This window comes from Balaenoptera borealis (assembly GCF_965194805.1).
Source record: "Balaenoptera borealis genome assembly, chromosome: 4".
In the NCBI taxonomy this organism is placed as follows: domain Eukaryota; kingdom Metazoa; phylum Chordata; class Mammalia; order Artiodactyla; family Balaenopteridae; genus Balaenoptera; species Balaenoptera borealis.
The window spans coordinates 114,247,127-114,269,433 of NC_138861.1; the positions used below are offsets into that span (position 1 = coordinate 114,247,127).

The window sequence follows — 22,307 nt, forward strand, 5'->3', positions numbered from 1 at the left end:
TTCTTTGCCTCTTGTCCCACCCATCCTTCAGGACCCAGAAAGAAAACCATGTAGGGAAGTGTTCCCAACCTCAGGCTGGATCAGACACTTCCTCCCTCTTGGGTCCCGGGCACTCTGTTCTCCTCCTCTGGTCCAGGTCACCCAGCTCATAATTCTGTCTTGCACCACTTTCCCTTTGTGGTTTCTGTTTTATTTTTGTTTATTAGTTTTATTTCTTTCATCATTAAAACTTTTTTTTTTTGCATCAAAGTTACACATGCACATAATTTAAAATGTTCATTTGCAACCATTTCCCACTTTTCAGAAGCCATCTTGTTCGACTCTTGTTCAGCTGGCTATTTTGGTCATTTACTTCTAAATAACCTGCTGACATGGCTGCTTGACTTCCCACTGCGGAAGTGCGGAGTGATTTAGCTCTCTTTTCTCCCCTCCTTCATATTTACACCCTCCTTATCCACCATCACCACCTCCCTGTGTGGTTATGGGGTAATTTTGGTGAAATCAGTATTTGGTGTTTTCGTTATTACAATTCCATAAACATAATTCACTGTCAGCCAAGGATCCGCTGTACTTATGATTACTTTCCTTTTTTGCACAATACTTTGTTTTCCCTGAAATTAATAATTACCCGTTTTTTTCATTTGCTTAGATTCTGTGTACTTATCATCTGTTTAACAGTAAACTTTCCCCCATTTGTCTACATTTTCTTTCAAGGCATTTGAATACATTAGGTATTTGATCTGTTTTATCTTCTGGGAAAACTTCTCTCCCAGAAAGCTTCTGAACTCTCCAATATGAGCCGGTTGCCTCTAGACCGTTGCTATTCTCATAGTGAACCAGAGCAATCTCATCAGCATCACCTGGGAGCTTGTTAGAAATGCCAGTTCTTGGGCCCCACCCCAGACTCACCGATGAGAATCTCTGGAGGTGGGTCCAGCAAGCTGTGTTTAACAAGCCCTCTCATGGTCTCTCTGTTCTTAAAGTTCAAGAAACAGCTGCTGTAGGCTTTTGCTGTCACCATTGGGACCTCTTGGGGCCATCATGCTGGAACTTCTTCACCTCTCTCCTGGGTTGGACCCTCTTTCAGGATCTCCTACACTGTCTTTATTGGCTAATTTCCTCATTTGGGTAGAGCACGTCCTCCAATAGCTTTCTGAGAAAAGGATAGGTGGAAGTTCTTTTGAGAATTTCTATGTCTGAAAATATCTTTCTTCTGTCTTTATACTTAATTTGGTTAGAGTAGTTAAGTTATAGAATTCCAGGTTGGAAATAATTTTCCCCCAGAATTTTGAAGGCATTTTCTCCATTTGTCTTTCAATTTCCGTTGTTGATGTTGAGAAATCAGGTTGTATTCTGATCCTTGATATTTTGCATGGTATCTCTTTTTTTTCTTCTGTTCCTCAGTAGAATCTTAAAGTATCTTTTCTTTACTCCCAGTATATGAAATGCACCAGGATGGGTCTTGGGGGAAATCTAATGCTTCTTATTGTGCTGTGCATTCAGAAGGCCCTTTCAATCGAGAAATTCATTTTCTTGATTTCTTTAATGACTCTTTTCTTTCTCTATGTTCTGTTGCTTCTTTCAGGAACTCCTATCAGTTTTTGGTTAAATTGGGCCTCTAATTATCTTCCTTCTCTCCTATTCTCGATCTCTTTGTCTTTTTATGCTGTTTTTTGGGAGACTTTTCTCAACTTTATACTTGTACTGAGTTTTTCATATTCTTAATTTTCAAGAGTTCTTTTTGTCCTCAGAATAGTCTATGTTTTTACTAGCCTGTTCTTATTTTGTGACTGTAAAATCTTCTCTTATCTCTCTGAGGATATTATAATTGTTTGTTTTTAGTTTTCTTTTCCCCATGCAGTGTCTATTTCCTGCCTGCTTTTTCCTTTTGTTTGTTTTGGGGTTTGTCTTTCATATTAGAATCTGTCCTGAAATGGCTGGTGACCCTTGATCTCCTGGCCATTTTTAATTGGGGAGCAAAAAATCTGATACTCCTCCTTGGGTGACTGAGGTTTTTCTCCTGGAGTCTTTACAGTGATTGGACCAGGTCCTTCCCTGCAGAAGCCTTGTGCTGGTCAGCTATGGCTGCTAAACAAACAACCCCCAAATCTCTGGCTTCATCTAACCTTGCCTACCCCACCCCCAACTGCTCCAGACACATGGGCTTCCCTGGACATGCTGAGCATGCTTGTGCCTCAGGGCCTTTGCACTTGCTGTGCCCTCACCCTGAAATGCTTGTCCCTGTGATATCTGAATGGCTTGCTCTCTCACTTCCATCAAGTTTCTTTTCAAATGCCACCTTGTCCAAGAGGCCTTCCCCTCCCATCACTCTCCATTCCCCCATCCTCCATTGATTTTCCCTATAGCACTTACACCTCCGACACACTATATATTTATTTTGTTTGCTTATGTCTCTCTTCTGTCACTAGAATGTAAACTCCATGAAGGCAGCGGCTTTGTTTGTTTTGTTCATTACTCTATTCCCAGTGACTAGATTAAGGCTTGACACTGAGTAGATGCTCTATAATAGCTGGTGACTAACTCAATGACAAACTGGTGATATATCCTCAGTTCAAGATTATATCCATGAGCAGCCAGTGGTCAAAGAGGGGCTTGATAAGTGTCTCTGGCATAATAGGATTTTCAATACAGTAGATAATTATGTTCTATAAAATCAGCGCAAACGCAGGACTAGCAAATACTGAAGCATTGCTCCCAGGGGAGATGCAGGGTTTTGTTTCTACAAGATCCTGGTCATAATATTTTCATTAACCAATCAATACATGTGTTTATGTGTGTTTCTGTTTAAAGGTGCCTCATTTAACATATGGTTGATTCATTAACCTTGAACTCACAGCCAACAGCACTATAACTCATGCCTGAACAAAGCTTATCTAATACATACATTTTCTCCATAAGGCACATCACAGTCTTCTTGTCCTTAGAAACACTAGACAGCACTTAGGGGTCATTTTCAACAAAATCACCAACAAAAGTGCTAAAAAAGAATGGTACTAAATAGAACATGGAAAGGACACTTGTTTGCAGTATGAGCTGAGACAAGAAATTAGAGTGTGGCCTTCTTCAATCTCATTTGGAAACTGCACATCGGGCAATTCACATTTTTCACATTTCTGCTCGTGTCCAGGAAGGACCGCAAAAGCACCCCAAGTGTCGGTTTGGGGGATTACAAATAAATTTACCAAGTAGGCAAGTTTGCAGATACAGAATCCACAAATAATGAGCATCAACTGTAGCTCACAACAGAAACCATTCTATAGTTTAAGGTTACCTAAGATATTTTCTTAAAAATTATCCAATCACATTATAGGAAGTAACAGGAATTTTAATATTTATGTGTCATTCTCCATGTTAAGCTGTTACCCCACCCCAAGGAGCTCACAGGCTACAGGAGCTGGGGAAGTGGGGACCAACTCAGAAAAACAATGGAATGAGCTTTTTCAAAATTAATTAATTAATTAATTAACTGATTTATTTTTGGCTGCCTTGGGTCTTCGTTGCTGCACACGGGCTTTCTCTAGTTGCAGCGAGCAGGGACTACTCTTCGTTGCAGTGCACAGGCTTCAGTAGTTGTGGCATGTGGGCTCAGTAGTTGTGGCTCGCGGGCTCAGTAGTTGTGGCTCGCGGGCTCTTGAGTGCAGGCTATAGTGGTTGTGGTGCACGGGCTTAGTTGCTCTGCAGCATGTGGGATCTTCCTGGCCCAGGGCTCGAACCCATGTCCCCTGCATTGGCAGGCAGATTCTTAACCACTGCACCACCAAGGAAGCCCTGGAATGAGCTTTGATCCAAGTATTGCCTCCAGGTCCTGAGGACACGCTGAGATGGGGCTTTGGGGGCTTGTCAGGAGGGTGACACCTGGATAGTCTTGAAGGATGTGGACCTGACTCCAGGTGGAGGGAAGCACTGCACACAGAGGGCCAGGCCCGGAGCAGAGATGAGCAGCTGTGATGGCTGGGGGTGGGGAGTTGATGGCTATTGTCACAGGGGCACTAGGCTGACCAATTTCAATGTGTTCCCCCACCCCACCTTTGGATTTTAGAAAGATGACGCTCAGAGTCTGCTCAAGAATTTGGAGTCTAACGTTCAGACCCCGTCGGAAACCGGCTCCCCATCCAGGAGGAGGAAGAGAGAAGCACCGACTTCAAAGGATGAGGAGGCTCTGAACGTAAGCTGGGTGTTTGGGGTGCATTGGAAGAGACTCACGCTGGGTGTCCCGTGCCCTACCTGGATTTCATCCAGAGGAGCCCCAGCAGATCTCATGTCCCAATAGGCTTCTTTTTGAGGTATAATTTACATAGAAAAAATGCACAGATTTTAAGCTTACAGTTTAATGAGTGACAAGTGTATACACCCCTGTAACCAAGACCCCAATCGGGAACGTTCGTTTACTCCGGAAAGTTCTCTAGTGCCCCTTTCATAGGCAGCCACTGCTGTGATTTCCATCACCATGACTGGTTTTGCTGTTCTAGAATTTTACATGAATGCAATCACGTGCTTTTCTGTGCCTGTTGATCCAGGTCGTCGTTGCACTTGTCATTTGTCCCTTTTAATTGCTCAGCCCGCTGTGGGGATGTGTCACAGTGGGGGTTGTTTCCAGTGCTTGGTTATTCTGAACAAGGCTTCTGTGAATGTTGGTGTGTAAGTTTGTTTGTTTTCATTTTGTTTTATTTCTTTGAAGTAAATATCTAGGAGTGGGAGTTCTGGGCCTCTGATGGAGATGTTAAAAGATGGATACTCCCTGTACCTTCCTTGCTGCTCCCCTCCCCACTCCGTCCAGCCTGAATCGGCCCATAGGGCATCGCTTCCTGCATAAGCTCCGTGGACGGAGAGGGCGTTTCTTCCAAAGATGTGTTCTTTCTAGTCACTTCCTGGTCCCTAGAAGGGACCAGACTCCAGTCATTTGCTCAATTGACTCCAGCCTCAATTGCCCAAAGGTGAATATAGACATCTACATAGGTAGGTAAGTAGGTAGGTAGGTAGGGAGAGAGAGAGAGAGTGAGAGAGAGAGAGAGGTGCTGGGAAAAGGGGAAAGATTGGAACCAAGTTTCTTATTTAGCATCTACTGAGTTCCAGGCATTTTCACGTGTCACTTTTGAGTGATGTAAACACTCGTGTGAATTCTCTCATGCAATCCTCTCAGCACCCCATGATGTAGACCTTGTTTATTTGCCCATTTTCCAGATGGGGAAACTGAGCCTCGTGGAGCCAGGTCACTGTCCTCAGTCACGTAGCTGAGATTTGGGCCTGGGGGTGTTCAGCTCCTGCCTGGGAGGGCTGCTTCCCCGCAGCCTCTGACACTCAGTCATGTTCTGCAGCTTCTGCTTACCAAGCAAGGAAAGTGCGTTGGGTATTCTAAAACAAATTTCACCAAAAAGTTGGAAATGAATAGGAAAAGCTTCTAGTTAAGCTGAAAATTCAGTGTTCGAGTCACCCCCGTGTCTGTACTTCCCAAGGGTTCTGGAGACAGGGCTTCCCTTCCCCACGCTGGGCCAGACCCCGTGGAGCGATCAGCTGCCCTCCCAGGGCTGAGACATGGGGAGCTGGAGAGGAAGAGAGAGCGCCTGGCTGTTCCCGGAGATGAGTCCACCCTTCCTCGTCTGTGCTGTGTGTCTCGAGCTCACACTCCCAGCCTCTCTGTTTCCAGGTGCTTGTCTTTCCATGTGTGTCTGTCTATGTGTGTATCAGTGCATCTCGCTGCGTGTCCATGTCTGTTTTTGTGTGTCTCTCTCCATGTGCATCTCTGTGGGCCTGTGTGTGAGAGTGTGACAGTGTGGCTTTGTGATGTCTCCCTGTCTTAGTTTCTCTCTCTCCCTCATCTATCTCTATGCCTCTGTTCCCCTCACCCCATAGGATTAAAACCCTGCTCACAGCAATGAAAACATATGTCCATGCAAAAACATGTGCACAAATGTTCCTGACAGCCCTAATCACAATAGCCAGAACGTGGAAACCCAAATGTCCATCAGCTGACGAATGAATGAACAGAATGTGGTGCTTCCATACAATGGAATACTGTTCAGCTGTAAAAACAACATGAGTGAAACTTGAAAATAGTATGCTAACTGAAAGAAAGCAGTCACAAAAGACCACATGTTATAGGATTCCATTCATCTGAAATGTCCAGAACAGGTAAACTTACAGAGGCCAAAAGTAGATTGGTGGTCGCTTAGGGTGGGCGTGGGGAATGGGAGGGGTAGGGGTAATAGCTAAAGGGTACAGGTTTCCTACTGAGATGATAAAGATGTTCTAAAACTGACTGTGGTAATGGTTGCACATATCTGTGAATATACCGAAACGTATTCAATTTACATGGTTCAGTTGCATGAATTATATCTCAATAAACATATTTGAAAAAAAAAACCCTTCTCACACAGAGGGCAGCCTCAGATATGATACAAACAACGTTGGCTTTGGGATCCAGAATCCTGGAACCCAGGCCCAGCTCTGCCACCTGTGTGCTGTGTGATGTTGGGCAAGAGACATAACCTCTCTGAGCCTCAGGGTTCTTAGCTTTGCGTTGACAGTAGTGGTGGCGGCCCCACAGGGTCACCCATGAATCAACTCTGTGAACCCTCCTACCACAGAATGAGTCAATCTTTGCCGGGGACCCAGATCTCCACCTCCCCAGAAGTCTAACCCATTTCTTCCACCTAGTAATGTTTTACCTGTTAACCATTAGCTGTGCCTCGCCGATGCCCATTATCAAGCTAATAATTGCCAAGAGTTAAGTTAAAGATCTGCCCGTTCCGGTGACTGGCTTGCCAAAATGCCCCTGCCTTCTGCAGGCTGAGCTTGTCAAGGAATGAGGGCAGGGCTGATTTTGACAGGGCAAGTTGAGCTGTAACCCTGACATCCTCCAATGCCCAGAAAACCAAGGCATTTGGGGTCCACGCCACTCCTTGCATGAACTCTGTTTTGATAAATAGCTCATGTTAGCCACAAACAAACAAAATTCCAGAAGGCTCTGAGGCATGCTACTCCCCAGCCTCCTTCTGTCCTTTGGCTGTGGCGGAGGGAGGGTGCATACCTGCCCTCTGGAGGTATTTGTGCATTTGCCAAAAAGAGCACCTTTTCTCAGAGAGTGAAATGGCTTTTCTTTTCCTACAATTATGTTTTAGCTAATTTTCTGAATAATCGCACTGCTTCAGCTGAAGAAGTTTTACATTGTAAATTTGCACTACAGCCAATTTTCTGAATAATTGTGTTGCTATGGTTGGGGAGATGATTGGACTTTGGAGGACTTAATAAGAAGAAGAGCTGTGAAAAACTAAAAACAGCCCAGGCTCCCGGTTCCCAGGTTCTGCTTCTGTCTATCTCAGGTGGACCCCTGCGTCTATATTCTTTGCTTCCTATATTATGTTTTTCCCCTGAAGTGCAATGTTTGTTTGGTGTCTCCTCTTTAGAAGATGCACTCCTGGAAGGCAGAGACCAAGCCTTCCTCTCATTTTCTACCCCTTTCATTCCGTCCTTTCTTTTCACCTCTGTTTGGAAGAAGTTTAAAAATGCACAGTGCTCTTTCTGCTTTTGCATCGTTCCTTGAAAACGTGTTTCCACTGGACCATCAGCCAGGGCCGGCTTCATAGGTGGACGTGCCCTATGGTCACACAGACCCCGTGTCCAGTCACCATGCCCCCTTCTCCCCCCCGCCCCCCGCCAGTTTCTGGACTCTGCTGTCTTGAAATTCTTAATCATTTTGAGTAAGACCCACCCACCCCGCCGCTGTTTTCATTTTGCACGGGGCCCCACAGATTATGTCACCCGTTCTGAAGTCAGCCTTTTTAGTCTTACGGCCACGCTTTGCTGTTGTACCAGTCCCCCAGCTAAGAGAGTGGGACTGGCTGCTGGGAGCTGGGGACAGGCCTTGCTCTGCTCCCTCGGATCCAAGGAAAGCCAGGAAGTGATGGGAATTGTATGGTTTTTGATGGCCACGGGGGGAGAATGGATTGGAAAGTGTCCACCTCTGAGCCTTCCTTTGCCTTTCTGTAAAATGGGCCTGATCGTGATAGCACCAACCTCCCCAAGCTGACTGTTGTGTGATAAGGATATGAGCAAACACGCATCACGTGCCAGCACATAGTAGGCCCTCAGTACATGGATGGGGAGCCAGGTAAGAGGCTATTGCTGCCCCTTGGGGTAAATATAATGGTGGCTTGGGCCAGGGCTGTGGATTTGAGAGATGTTTAGGAGGTTAAGTTGGTGGGATTTGTGGTCGATTGGATGTGGCAGATATGGGAGCGACAAGTATCTCAGGATCCAACTTGTGTCCCTGGGGCATGGCAAAGCATGGCTCTTCCTCTTGTTCTCATTTGTGTCATGTCGAAGGAGATGGATGGTGTCAGCTGAAGAGGAGGGACTCTGGAGCCAGGGAATTTGATTCAAATCCTGATTCTGACATTTAATAGCTGTGTTACCTTGGGCGCACAGCTCAACCTCTCTGTGTCATCTTCCCCACCTGGGAAATGGCAGGGTCCTTGGAAGTTTAAGGATGGATAGGTGGACGTATGAATGGTCCTTAAGTTTAAGGACCACATGTTGGTGGTCTTTCCCCATTCTTGTCATCTAAGTCTGTTTTTGCGAGTCCGAAGACAGAGATAGACATGACAAGAACTGGGGCCCTTGCCCCAGAGCTTCCCCTCTGCCCTGCTCTGAAGGGCACACGGTGACACCCTCTCTGGACATGTATACAGGCCACGTCACAGGCTCTGTCGGGTGCTGTTTCAACGTCACACAACGTGAGGAAGCGATAAATTCTTCCGCTTTCCTCGTGATAGGATATGTAATTCCAAGGAGAACTCAGCAATCAGAAATCAGTCATTTGTTACGGAGTTCCTTTTTTTAAGATTTAGTTGCAAAGCGTTGGAATCGATGTGGATGCAGTTTTCACCTGCCAGCCAGGTCAGAATTGCTGAGTAGAGATTCCTCCCGGCCTGGAGCGCCGGGCTCCTGAACTGCTGCCCGCTCAACTTCATTCACCCGCTGGTTGTGGCCAAGCATTTATTCAGCACCGACCGTGCAAAGTGCAGGGGCGACCCTGACAGGAGAGCGATATGGGAAGGATGTGGGGCCTTTCTGTGTCGTGTGGAGCAGGCACGAATCAGTCCATCGAGCTGCGGTTGGGGAGCTGGTTCCTGAGCAGTGTTTGCTGGTGTCTCTTTACTGCCGTGACGTATAGCTGTCCGTCGCCTCGCTTCTGCTGTGTTCCAGCAGCTCTGCTGGGAGCTTTGTCCGCACCGTCCTTGGGGCCAGATGCGCTACCTGCTTACTGTCTGCGAAGACTGAGGCTCAGAAAAGTGAAAAGACCTGTCCAACCACTACTTTTCATTTAAGGGTCTAATCAAAAGCCTTGCGTGAATATTGCCACACGTAAGCGCTTGTACACCTGGCAGTGCTAAAAATATTTGGTTCCTTATTCCACCAAAAAGTGGTTCACAATTTTTAGGAAAACTTTTGGTGTTGTCAAGTTATTTAAATCCTTACTTCTTCCAGGGCTGAAGGCTTGGAATTAAATGAAGAATGTGCTATTTAACATCGGTCCGTTCGCCCACCCACCCATCTGTACATCTATCCCTCCCACACACATCCCTACACCCATCTATCCATCCATCCACCTGCCCATTCATCTGTCCATCTGTCCATCCATTCGTATGTCCATCTATCCATCCATTCATCCATCCATCCATCCATCCTTCCATCCTTCCATCCATCCATCCATCCTTCTAGCAAGTGAGCACTACTTGGGTCTAAATGTGCTTATTATGGTCCCTTCCCGAGGCCACTGTTACAAATGGGATGTGGCATTTTGGAAACTCTTGGTGGTTTGTCCTTCATTTTACCAAAAGCCCCCATGCCATTTGTTTTTTTTTTTCCTTCCCAGGAATGTGAGCCATCTTTCAATAGCAATATCACAGCGTTTGCACTGAAGGCAAAAGTCGTCTATCCCATCAATCAGAAGTTCCGGGTGAGAGTCCTGAGCTCCGTCTTAGAAATGCAATTAACCAGTAATGTGCTAGAGATTGGGGTAGGAGAAGGGGGATTAAATGTGCAATTTGGGGTCCTATTTGAGGATTTTATGGCAAGTCATTTTAATAGAGATAATTTTGTGGCTTTGTAATGGAGCATGACTTTAGGGTTAATCCATTTTATGACAGTGTTGTCAGGGACAGGGTATGCCCATGGTATATAAAGCAAGGTATCCACAGGGACACCAGGTGACAGCACAGTAGGGCAGCATCTGCCCTGACCTTTTAACACTAGTACAAATACTAACAAGTTACTAACATTGATCCTTACAGACCCTGGGACTAATGCCAGCAGCTGACGCTGAACATTTACTGTGGGGCTGGCACAGTGCTAATCATTTGTCATACATTACACATTTCGGTATTCCTTGCAACATTCCTATAAGGTAAATAATATTGTTCTCTCCATTTATGCATAAGGAAACTGAGGCCGGGAGAGGTTAATGATCTGCTCAAGGTCATACTGCAGGAAGTGGCAGGGCAAGAGTCGTACCCTCAGGTCTTACACCTGGAGCCAGGAGTTCACACCTGTGGCTGGGAGTTTTGCAGAGAGCAGCATATTCCTTGATGTTTCAAGGAGCCCTCGGCCTATGTGATGCTCCACGAAAAAAATAGTTTCCTGGTCAAGTAAGCTGAGGAAAGTGCTGCCTGCTCTCCTGGAGATAAAGAGGACAGGCTCAAACCCAGCTCCTATCTCAGCCGTTTACTCTTGGCCATTTCCTGACTTCTCAGGACCTCAGCTTCTTCATCAATAAAATGGGGGTAAAGGGCCCTCCTGCCTCACCCAGTTGTCTTGAGGGTGAGATAGGGAATTAGGCGTAGGGCTTAGAGCAGTGTGTGATGTTTGCGCACTCAGTACATGTTCAGTTTTTTAAATTATTATCTGCTTTTGAGGACAGCCAGAGCCTATCGAAAGCGCTGAGAATTCCTGTACCAAAGAAATGATTCTACCTTGTTCACGCAGACTTTCCCAAACTAATTTTTCTGTGGAACCCTCACAGTGAGCAGTAACTGTATAGTTCATGAGACTGCTCCCCGGAACACACATTGGGAACCACTTCCTTCACTATCTGGTGGGTGGGTGAAGGTGCAAAACCCCCAGACCTGGGGCGTTCATTCGCCATCAGATCCCGTGCTAGGCAGGCTCTGTGGTGGGCCCTGGTGATTATCCAGTGGTCAGGAGAGCACTGTCCTCACCCTGGAGGCCCTCCCAGCCTGGCGGGTATTGCAGGATGGCGTGTGAGAGCAGGCAGGACAGAAATGACCGGGGTCCTGTGGAACCCCGTGTGGGCTAGGCCCGGGGATCAGGGTAGGAAGATTCAGCGGTCTGTGTCTGGAGGGAGGGATGCTTCAGCCCAGCAGACAATGAGTTAGGGGTGTTTCAGGCAGGGGGACAAGAGTCTGGAAAGGCTCAGAAGCACAAAATGATAGTGAGGGTTTGGCGCTGGCCACCAGCTCAGTGCTCCCTGGGCGTGCACCTCTGGGAGCAGCAGGAGACGGAGCTGGACGTAGGGATGGCTGGCATCTGCTGAGCTCTCTGGCTGTGCCAGGCACTAGGCTATGACCTCATGTGTGGTCATGGCAGCGCAAGGGGCTTGAGTTCCTTGTTAAGGGGCTTTGAGTCTATCCAAGGGCAGGTCAGTGGACAGAGTGGGCCTGGGGTCTGGGACAGCAGCCGGAGAGGTGGGGCAGGGCAGGCGGGCTGCTGGGGAGGTCAGAGCCGGCAGCCGAGGGTAGGTACAGGTGGGCCATCGGGGAACAGACCCAGGCTGATAGCTGGAGGGGAGGAGCCTGGTGCAGAGGGGCTGGCCTTTGGGGACAAGTGATGTGACAAGAGCTGTGACGAAGGCCCCTAGGGCCGTGGCCGTGCCCCTAGGGCAGAAGCTCCGCGGTGTCCACTCACACCCTCCCTGCCTGCCCCGGCTTGGCCGTCCTGGGAGCCACCGCGTGTGTCACCGGTGGAATTACAGGAACACTCACGATGGGTCACGTGGACTGAGAGTACACTTTCTCTCCTGCCCCCCAGCCTCTGGCCGACGGTTCCTCCAACCCATCTCTGCACGAAACCTTAAAGCAGCCAGTCTTGCCGAACCAGCCCGTGGAGGCATCGCCTTCCAGCAGCCTGGGGAGCCTGAGCCAGGCTGAGAAGGACGACTGCAGCTCCTCGTCCAGCGTCCACTCGGCCGCCAGCGACGACAGGTTCCTCGGCCGCACCTTTCTGGGGGCGAGCAGCTTCCCCGAGGCACTGACCTGCGAGAGGTGAGGAGGGGGTGGGATGGAGGATGCAGACTGATAGGCTGTATCATGCTCAGTGGAGGAAATGGAGGCCCAGAGAGGTTAAGGACTCAGCCATGGACACACAGCGACCCGGTGTCAGAGCTGGAGCTGAATGTGTGGTGTTGGCCAGCATGGGGGTCAGGGAGCCAGGCTTGAGCCCTGGGGAGAGACAGAGGGGACCTCCTTTAATCACTGACCTGCCCCGTGCACTGCATAGCAGCAGCTAGCACTGGCTGAGTGTCTTCTGTGTACAAAATATTAAGCACTTTGCAGGGATTAATTCTCTCTTGAGCACGAGGAGCAGGTCTGTCTTATTCACAGCTGTGCACTACCACCCGGTGGGAGCCTGGGACAGGCAAGTGATGAACAAGTATTAATCAGTCAATGAATTAATTCCTCTCAACAGCCCGACGTTGTTAAGGTTGTGTAGTAGCTGCTAATATTGCCCTCATTTTCAAAGAATAAAATGAGACACAGAGAGGCAGAGTGACTTGCCCAAGGTCACGCAGCAGGTGAGTGTTGGAGCCTGGTGTGACCCCACCACCTTATCTTGCAGCCCATGCTCTAAATCGCCAAACTGTCCAGCCCAGAGTAAGGCTCAGCACCCAGTAGGTGCTCAAAAAACTAGTCAGCAGGTTTGCACGTCAGTCCTCAGGCCTCTCTCAGATCTGAATTTCCGTGAGTCCAAGGAGCCCTGGGTGATTTGAACCAGGCGTGGCCTGGCTCAGGGCTGTGGAAAGAGTGGGATCAGAACCCCGAGCTTGGTGTTGACCCTGAAGGTGGCCCCGGGAAGGAGGGACTTCATTGAATTGGAGCTTTCTTGGCTCCCCTGCCTGGCTGGGAAGGGGTGTTTCTTCCTATTCGGACGAAGAGGACTTGAACAGTTCAGGTGGACTGTAGTCATTTAAAATGCATTTGCCTATGTCGGAGAAAAGGTCAAAGGCCTTTATCTTCACACTGCCAATTATCTGCCCCTGTGACCACGTGACCGCTACTTGATTTCTCTGACCCTTGATTTCCTGAGTCAGTTTCCTCATCTGTAAATGGCTGTGAGAATGTGTACATGATGGCAGAAAGGAAGGATGACACGTGACACTAGACATGAAAATGCCGGGGGGGCCTGTGGGGGAGTGCTCTTTTTCATTTCTCTCACCTTCCATCTCTTCCTGTGTTCTGTCTTTGATGTCTCGGGCAGCTGCTTCCTTCTGGTCACAAGTGGGTTTCAGATGGCTACTTCGATTGCTCTTATGCACCTGGGGTGGCTGTGAGCAATCTCTGCATGCCGCAGAATTTAAAAACTGGAGTCAGGATGCACCGTGGCTTATCCTGCAGGGATGTACTGATAACTCGGTAACCTTACTCCGCACTTCAAATACTCTGAAAGTCTCTTCTGTTTCTCTTTGGACTTTTCAGCGTGGACCTTGACTTGTGTATCTACAACCTTCACTTAAAAGACCTGCTGCATCTGGACACGGCGCTGAGGCAGGAGAAGCACATGGTAGGTGGAGCACTCAGGACCCGGGAGACAGGCTCTCCATGTGCATGGAGTCCCGGAGACCCTTGGGAAACAGGTGTCGGTGACAGCGGAGCTGCCACAAGGGGAAGGCAGAGCAGGGTTAGGCGTCCGACCACAAAATGGAAAAGCAATTCGTGCCTGCAGATGGGGAGCAGGATTTACTTTACCCATTGCCATTGGGGTTAAAAGCAGAAAGCTGGGTACCTACTCTCTGCGCACACCTCCTGATGGAGACCAAAGAGAACAGGATTTTTAGAGGAATGATAATAGTGATCATAAGATTTATGAGTGCTTACTATGTACTAGGTGCTGGGGGTGTTACACCGGTGGTTATGTTAAAGCTCACACAACCCGGCGAGGTGGGTGCCATCATTATGTCCACTTTATAGATGGGGAAACTGAGGCACAGAGTGGAGACTGGCCCTAAGTCATAAAGTTCTAAGTTGGGGCTGAGATAGGAAGTTGGGTACCTTGTTGTGGGTGTGCATTCTCTGAGTGAAGGAAGGAGAAATCAGAGCCATGGACATGAGGAAACAAGATTGGTCTCTGCCAGATGCACATGGATCCATACTGGATCCAGGTTACAGAAAATCAGAGGGATGAGTCCCCCTGTAGCTACAGAACCTCCATGGGTTAGCCAGGCAGCAAGACCACTGGGGTTAAAAAAAAAAAAGAATTATTTTGGGCTTCCCTGGTGGCGCAGTGGTTAAGAATCCGCCTGCCAATGCAGGAGACACGGGTTCGAGCCCTGGTCCAGGAAGATCCCACATGCCGCAGAGCAGCTAAGCCTGTGCACCACAACTACTGAGCCTGCTCTCTAGAGCCCGTGAGCCACAACTACTGAGGCTGCGTGCCACAACTACTGAAGCCCGTGCACCTAGAGCCCGTGCTCTGCAACAAGAGAAGCCACCGCAATGAGAAGCCCGCACACTGCAACGAAGAGTAGCCCCCACTCGCCGCAACTAGAGAAAGCCCGCGTACAGCAACGAAGAGCCAAACGCAGCCAAATATAAATAATTAAAATAAAATAATAATTAAAAAAAAGAATTATTTCTCCATGAGACACATCCTCTGAATTACTGAATGAGGGAGGAGACCTACAGAGAGAAGGGAGGAGAGAGAAGGCCTGTTGGGAAAAGAAAGGGAGGGGTAGATAGAGAGAGTGACAGAGAGACAGACAAAGACAGATATGCCCACAGGTGCTTCATTGTAAACAGGAGAAATAAAAGAATATTAAGTTGAGGATGCAACAGAAAGAAATTTTGCTCTGTGTGAGCAGAACGGGCCTCGTAAACAGGTGCCAGTATTTGAAACCGTAAATCATCCTAGGATTCCAGAAATCGAGCCTGTTCCTACAGCCCCACAGACCCCCGTGCAGAGGCTCATGGACATGAGGCACGAGCCCACCTGCAGCTGCAGCCTGCTTTCACTTAGCCACACCTGGTCCTGCTTGGGGGCAGGTGGCCCTGGCGATTTTCTCAAAGGCTCTGCTCCCTGGAGGGTGATTGTTTCTGTGCTTAGAGCCCCATCCAGCTGGTGAGTGACGTGGTCCTGGCCCCTCGCCCCTGGAGCGGCCAGCAAATGCCCACAGGGAAGCAGCCTACTGTCATGAAGAGAGCATTCACCGTCACTCATCTGTGGGCAGCCTCCCCGCCCTGCTGGACACAATACTTGGGACAGCCCCTGCCTTTATGGAGCCCACTGTCCAGGGGAGAGATGGCAGTCAATAGACTGCACAAAATGCACAGAGGCAAAAAGTATGACAAAGCAAATGATGGAGTAGCATGAGGGCATGTAAGAGAGGACCTGAAGGCGTGTAGGCTTCAGGGAGGTGGTCAGGCTTCCCTGGAGGGAGATACTTAAGCTGGAACCCGGGAAAGTTCCAGGAACACCAGATTAGGAATTAGAAACTTGGGTTCTAGTCTACCCTTTGACACTTATGAACTGTGTGACTTTTTGTAAGTCACTTCCCCTCTCTGGGCCACTTTAGGAAAGGTGTGAAAATAATATACTTCCAGCTTTTACTCCATGGAATTACTAGGAAGTCAAGTCCCACTTTGAAAGTTCTCTGTAGGCAAAGTTCTGGGCTCTGTTGGTCTGTGTGATCTGCGTCATCACAGCATCATTTATGAAACACTGAAACTCTGCTAGGCTAAACACTTTAAATGTCTGATCTCATTGAAACCTCAGTGCTGTTCCACTCATGAGGAACCTGAGTTTCAGAGAGGTCTAGTCAGTTGCCCAAGATCACACAGCTGGTAAACTACAGAGTCAGAACCCAAATGAGGTTTGTCTGAGTCCAAGGTCTGTGTATCCTCAGAGCCCAGAACAGTGCCCTGCACATAGTAGGTGCTTAATAGAAATGTGTCTGGTTGACACCGTTGCCACCCTGGGAGAGCTGCTTTCTAAACATGGCCTTCCATTCACTGCAGGGCATGTCTTCATCGTGTGTAAGACCTAGAGAAACATGGGGAACAGGAGGGCACCGTGTTACACAAAGACTTCAAATTTCATTTCTCTGGTAGAGATCCACTATCACAGGTCAGGGTTCAGAAGTGACTCAGACCAGACGTGACCACTGTGCAGCCAAGAAGCTTAGAGCTCTCTGGTGGCCCTGGAGGAGGAAGACACTGGTGCTGGGCTTGTCTAGGAGGTGGAGTTGTAACCTTTAAAAGCAGAATGGCAGAAAAGAAAATAGATCAGGGGATGTGGGAGGGGGGTGGCTAATATCAGAGGAGCACTAGGACTAGTGGATTTCTCCTGGTGCTGGAAAATTCTCTATCTTGATTGTGGCAATACATGGGGAAAAATTGCATAGAACCACATGCACGCATATAAACACAAATGAGTGCATGTAAAAATGGGTGAAAACTGAGTAAGGTCTATAGTTAACTCTATTGGACCTATGTCCATTTTCAGGTTTGATATTGTACCACAGTGATGTAAGATGTCACCCCTGGGGACAAAGCACACAGAACTCTGTACTGTTTTTCATCTTCCTCTAAGTCCATAATTATTCCAAATTAAAAAGTTTTTACAATTCAAAGGAATGGGACAAGACCTCTAAACGTTACTGATTCAGTTTGGGGTCAAAAAGAAAATAGATTTGAGATTAACATCTTGAGAAAAGAATGTTACTGTACATAGCCTCAGACTTCAGTGGATGGAAAATCAAGACAATTTTTGTCTTTTTAGAGCTTATTAGCATTGGCAAGCATAATGAAGGTTGGTGAAGAGTTCTGGGTCTGTCCCTCATGGATGTCCCTCATGACATGAGGCCAGTTGTCCAGATTTCTCAACTGAGAGTTCCTCATCTGTAAAATGGGGAATATTGTACCAACCTCCTGCTGTGATGATCACTTGAGATAATATATATATTAGCCTGGCACAGAAGAGTGTTTAACAAACCTTAAAACAAGGATTGTAAACTATGGCCCTTGGGCAAATCTGGCCATACCTATTCTTTTACACATCACCTATGGCTGCCTTCATGCTGTAACAGCAGAATTCAATAGTTGCAAAAGAGATAGTATGGCCTGCAAACTCCAAAATATTTACTTTGTGGACATTTGGAGAAAAACATTTGCTCACCCGTGCATTTAAAAATGTCTTACCACGGGGGCAGTCCAAGATGATGGCATAGGAAGATCCTGTTCTCATCGCCTCCCATGGACACACTGAATCTATAGCTACATATGAAATAGATCCCTCTGAAAAAGACCTAAAAACTGGTGAACAGCTCCTTCATGACTAACACTCTTGGCATACCCTAAACAAGTGGGACCCATCAAGAATAAATTAGGCTGCTGCGGAGCAACTAAGCCCGTGCGCCACAACGACTGAGCCTGCGTTCTAGAGCCTGTGAGCCACAACTACTGAAGTCCACACGCCTAGAGCCCGTGCTCTGCAACAAGAGAAGCCACCGCAATGAGAAGCCCACACACTGCAACGAAGAGTAGCCCCTGCTCACTGCAACTAGAGAAAGCCCATGCGCAGCAATGAAAACCCAACACAGCCAAAAATAAATAAATTAATAAATTAATTTTTTAAAAGAAAAGAATGAAAAAGAATAAATTAGGCTGCTTAGACAATCACAAAGGTTTGAGAGACAACCATGAGCTAGGGCAAGGTTGAAAGATAAAGTTCATCTTTTACAAGGCCACTTCTTCAAGACTGGGAGAGGTAGCTGTTTTGCCTAATGCATAGAAACAAACACAGTCAATCAAAATGAGGAAACAGAGCAATATGTTCAAACAAAAGAACAAGATAAAACGTCAGGAAAAAAGCCTTAATGAAAAGGAGATAAGTAATTTACCTGATTAAAGAGTTCAAATAATGGTCATAAAAGCTAATCAAACTCGGGAGAAGAATGGATGAACAGAGTGAGAACTTCAGCAAAGAGAAAATGTAAGTACCAAACAGAAGTCACAAAGCCAAAGTATACAATAACTGAACTGAAAAATACACTAGGGGGTTCAACAGTAGACTAGGTGAAGCAGAAGAAAAAATCAGTGATCTAGAAGACAGGGCACCCAAACAGAACAGCAAAAGGAAAACAGAATTTTAAAAAGTGAAGATAGCTTAAGGGACCTATGGGACAATATTACATGAAATAACATTCGCAGTACCAGGGGTCCCAGAAGGAGAAGAGAGAGAGGGGCAGGAAACATATTTAAAGGAATAATGGCTGAAAACTTTCCTAACCAGGGGAAGGAAACAGACATCCAGATCCAGAAAGCCCAGAGGGTTCCAAAAAAGATGAACCCAAAAAGATCCACACCAAGATACATTAAGATTTAAAAGTCAAAAGTTAAAGAGAGAATCTTAAAGCAACAAGATTAAAAAACAACTTGTTAACTGCAAGGGAACCCCCAAAAGACTATAAGCATATTTTTCAGCAGAAACTTTGCAGGCCAGGAGTGCCACAATATATTTAAAGTGCTGAGAGGAAAAAACTTCCAATCAAGAATGCTCTACCCAGCAAGGTATTGTTTAGAGTTGGAGAGATAAAGGGTTTTCCAGACAAGCCAAAGCTAAAGGAGATCATCCACTAAACCAACCTTACAAGAATTGTTAAAGGGACTTCTTTAACCTGAGAAGAAAGAGCATTAATTAGTAACAAGAAAGCATACGAAAGTAAAAGTCTTACTAGTAAAGGTAATTATATAGTAAAGGTAGTTAATTAATCACTTATAAAGTTGGTATGAAGATTGAACGAGAAAAGTAGTAAAAATATAACTACAATAATCACAGAAACACAAAATAAAAAGATGTAAAATGTGACATCAAGAAGTATAATATGTGTGTGCCAAGAGCAGAGGGTGGGTGGGAAATGTTGAGTTTTAGATTGCACCCAAACTTAATATGCTATCAACTTAAAATATACTGTTAAATATATAAATATTATATGAGCATCATGGTACCCACAAAGCAAAAACCTATATTAGATACACAAAAGATAGTAAGAAAAGAATCTAAGCAAAACACTAAAGAAAGTCATCAAACCACAAGGGAAGAGAGCAAGAGTAAAAGAAAGGAACAGAAAGTAACAACAAAACAGCCAGAAAACAATGAACAAAATGGCAATAAGTACATACCTATCAATAATTACTTTAAATGTAAAAGTACTAAATTCTTTAATCAAAAGACATAGAGTGACTGAATGGATTAAAAAAACAAGACCCAGCTATATACTGCCTACAAGAGACTCATTAAAGATATATGTACACAAGTACACACATGGACTGAAGGTGAAGGCATGGAAAAAGATGTTCCATGCAAATGGAAAGCAAAAGAAAACTGGTATAGCTATACTTACATGAGGAAAAAGTAGACTTTAAAATAAAGATTGTAATAAAAGAAAAAGAGGGGGATTATATAATGATAAAGGGGTCAGTGCAACAAGAGGATATAACATTTGTAAATATTTATGCATCCAGTATAGGGGCAACTAAACATCTAAAGCAAATATTAACAGATCTAAAGGGAGAAACTGACAACAATACAATTATAGCAGGGGGCTTTAATATCCCATTTACATCAATGCATAGATCATCCAGACAGAAAGTCAGTGAGGAGACATCAACCTTACAGTACACATTAGACCACATCGTCTTAATATATATAAACAGAATATTTCATCCAAAAGCAGCAGAATACAAATTCTTCTCAAGTGCACGTGGAGCATTCTCCAGAATAGATGATATGTTAAGTCACAAAACAAGTCCCAATAAATTTAAGATCAAAATCACATCAAGCATCTTTTCCAACCACAATGGTATGAAACTAGACATCAGTTAACAGGCATACCTTGGAGATATTGTGGGTTCAGTTCCAGATGACTGCAATAAAGCAAATATCACAATAAAGTGAGTCACATGAATTTTTGGTTTCCCAGTGCATATGAAAGTTATGTTTACTCTATACTGTAGTCTATTAAGTGTGCAATGGCATTATGTCTATGAGAACAATGTACATACCATAATTAAAAAATACTTTGCTGTTTAAAAATGCTAACCATTATCTGAGCCTACAGCACACTGTAATCTTTTTGCTGGTGAAGGGTTTGAAATATTGCAAGAATTACCAAAATGTTACGCAGAAACACAAAGTGAGAAAATGCTGTTGGAAAAATGATGCTGATAGACTTGCTCAACACATGGTTGCTACAAACCTTCAATTTGTAAAAAATGAAATATCTGCAAAGTGCAATAAAGCACAGTTCAATAAAACGAGGGATACCTGTACAGGAAGAAAACTGGAAAAATCACAAATATGTGAATATTAAACAATGTGCTACTGAACAGCCAATGGGTCAATGAAGAAATCAAAGGAGAAATCACAAAATGCCTTGAGACAAATAGAAGTGGAAATATAATTTACCAAAAATCTATGGGATGCAGCAAAAGCAGTTTCTAGAGGGAAGTTCATAGCCATACAGGCCTACCTCAAAAAAACCAAGAAAAATCTCAGAAAAACAATCCAATTTTACACCTAAAGGAACTAGAAAAAGAAGAAAAAACCAAGCCCAAAGTTAGTAGAAAAAAGGAAAATAAAGATCAGAGTGGAAATAAATGAAATAGACTAAAAAAAAGCATAGAAAAGGTCAATGAAACAATGGCTGGTTCTTTGAAAAGATAAGCAGAACTGACAAACTTTTAGCTAGCTTCACCAAGAAAAGAAGAGAATGGGCTCAAATAAATAAAATCTGAAATGAAAGGGCAGTTACAACTGATACCACAGAAATACAAAGGATCATAAGAGACTACTATGAACAATTATGTGCCAACGATTGGACAACCAAGAAGAAATGGATAAATTCCTAGAAACATGGACTCTTCCAAGATGGAATCATGAAAAGAGAAAATCTGAATAAACTGATTACTAGTAAGAGGATTGAATCAGTATGCAAAAACTTCCTGACAGACAAAAGTACAGGACCAGATGGCTTCACTGGTAAATTCTACCAAGCACTTAAAGAAGATTTAATACCTATCCTTCTCAAACTCTTACAAAAAATTGAAGAGTAGAGAATGCTTCCAAACTCATTTCACTAGGCCAGCATTTTCCTGATACCAAAACCAGACAAGGATGCCAGAAAAAAAAAAGAAGAAAATTACAGGCGAATAGCTCAGATAAACATAGATGCAAAAATCCTCAACAAAATATTAGCAAACCAAATTCAGCAACAGATTAAAAGGATCATATACCATAATTGGGATTTATTCCAGGAATGCAAGAATGGTCAACATGCACAAATCAATCACCATGATATACCACATTAACAAAATGAAGGATAGAAATCATATCATCTCAAAACAGAAAAAGCATTTAACAAAATTCAACATGCATTTATGATAGAAACTCAACAAAGTACGTATAGAGAGAATGTACCTCAACATAATAAAGTCCATATATGACAAACCTGCAACTAACATCATACTCAACAGTGAAAAGCTGAAAGCTTTTCCTCTAAGATCAGGAACAATACAAGGATGCCCACTCTCGCCACTTTTATTCAACATAATATTGGAATTACTATCCAGAGCAATTAGGCAAGGAAAAGAAATAAAAGGCATCCAAAATGGAAAGGAAGAAGTAAAGCTGTCAGTATTTTCAGAAGACATGATTTTACACATAGGAAAGACTGGACAAAAAACTGTTAGAACTGATAAATTCAGTAAAGTTACAGGGTACAATGTACAAAAATCTGTTGTGTTTCTATACACTAAAAACAAACTATCAGAAAGAGAAATTGGGAAAACAATCCCATTTACAATTCAATCAAAAAGAATAAAAGACCTAAGAATAAATTTAGCCGCGGAGGTGAAAAACTTGTACACTGAAAACTTGACATTGATGAAATAAATCAAAGAAGAAACAAATAAATGGAAAGATATTCCATGCTCATGGGTTGAAAGAATTAGTATTGTTAAAATGTCTGTATTACCCAAAGTAATCTACAGATTCAATGC

The 22,307-nt window shown here is 45.0% G+C and overlaps 1 protein-coding gene and 1 long non-coding RNA gene across 6 annotated transcripts in view; both read left to right on the plus strand.

Annotated features, from left to right (window-relative positions):
- The window catches only part of EVC (EvC ciliary complex subunit 1), an 81,743-nt gene that overhangs the window by 2,777 nt on the left and 56,659 nt on the right, over positions 1 to 22,307 (plus strand). For all 5 annotated transcript variants that reach the window (XM_082389990.1, XM_082389988.1, XM_082389989.1 and 2 more), the window contains exons 2-5: positions 4,061 to 4,186; positions 9,896 to 9,979; positions 12,067 to 12,299; positions 13,731 to 13,815. In XM_082389990.1, the coding sequence (XP_082246116.1) occupies positions 4,061 to 4,186; positions 9,896 to 9,979; positions 12,067 to 12,299; positions 13,731 to 13,815 (528 nt within the window). The remainder of the gene's footprint in view (positions 1 to 4,060; positions 4,187 to 9,895; positions 9,980 to 12,066; positions 12,300 to 13,730; positions 13,816 to 22,307) is intronic.
- LOC309627804 lies at positions 4,193 to 6,381 on the plus strand. Its single transcript, XR_014243965.1, has 2 exons — positions 4,193 to 5,665; positions 5,872 to 6,381. It is a non-coding gene; the product is annotated as an uncharacterized lncRNA (long non-coding RNA).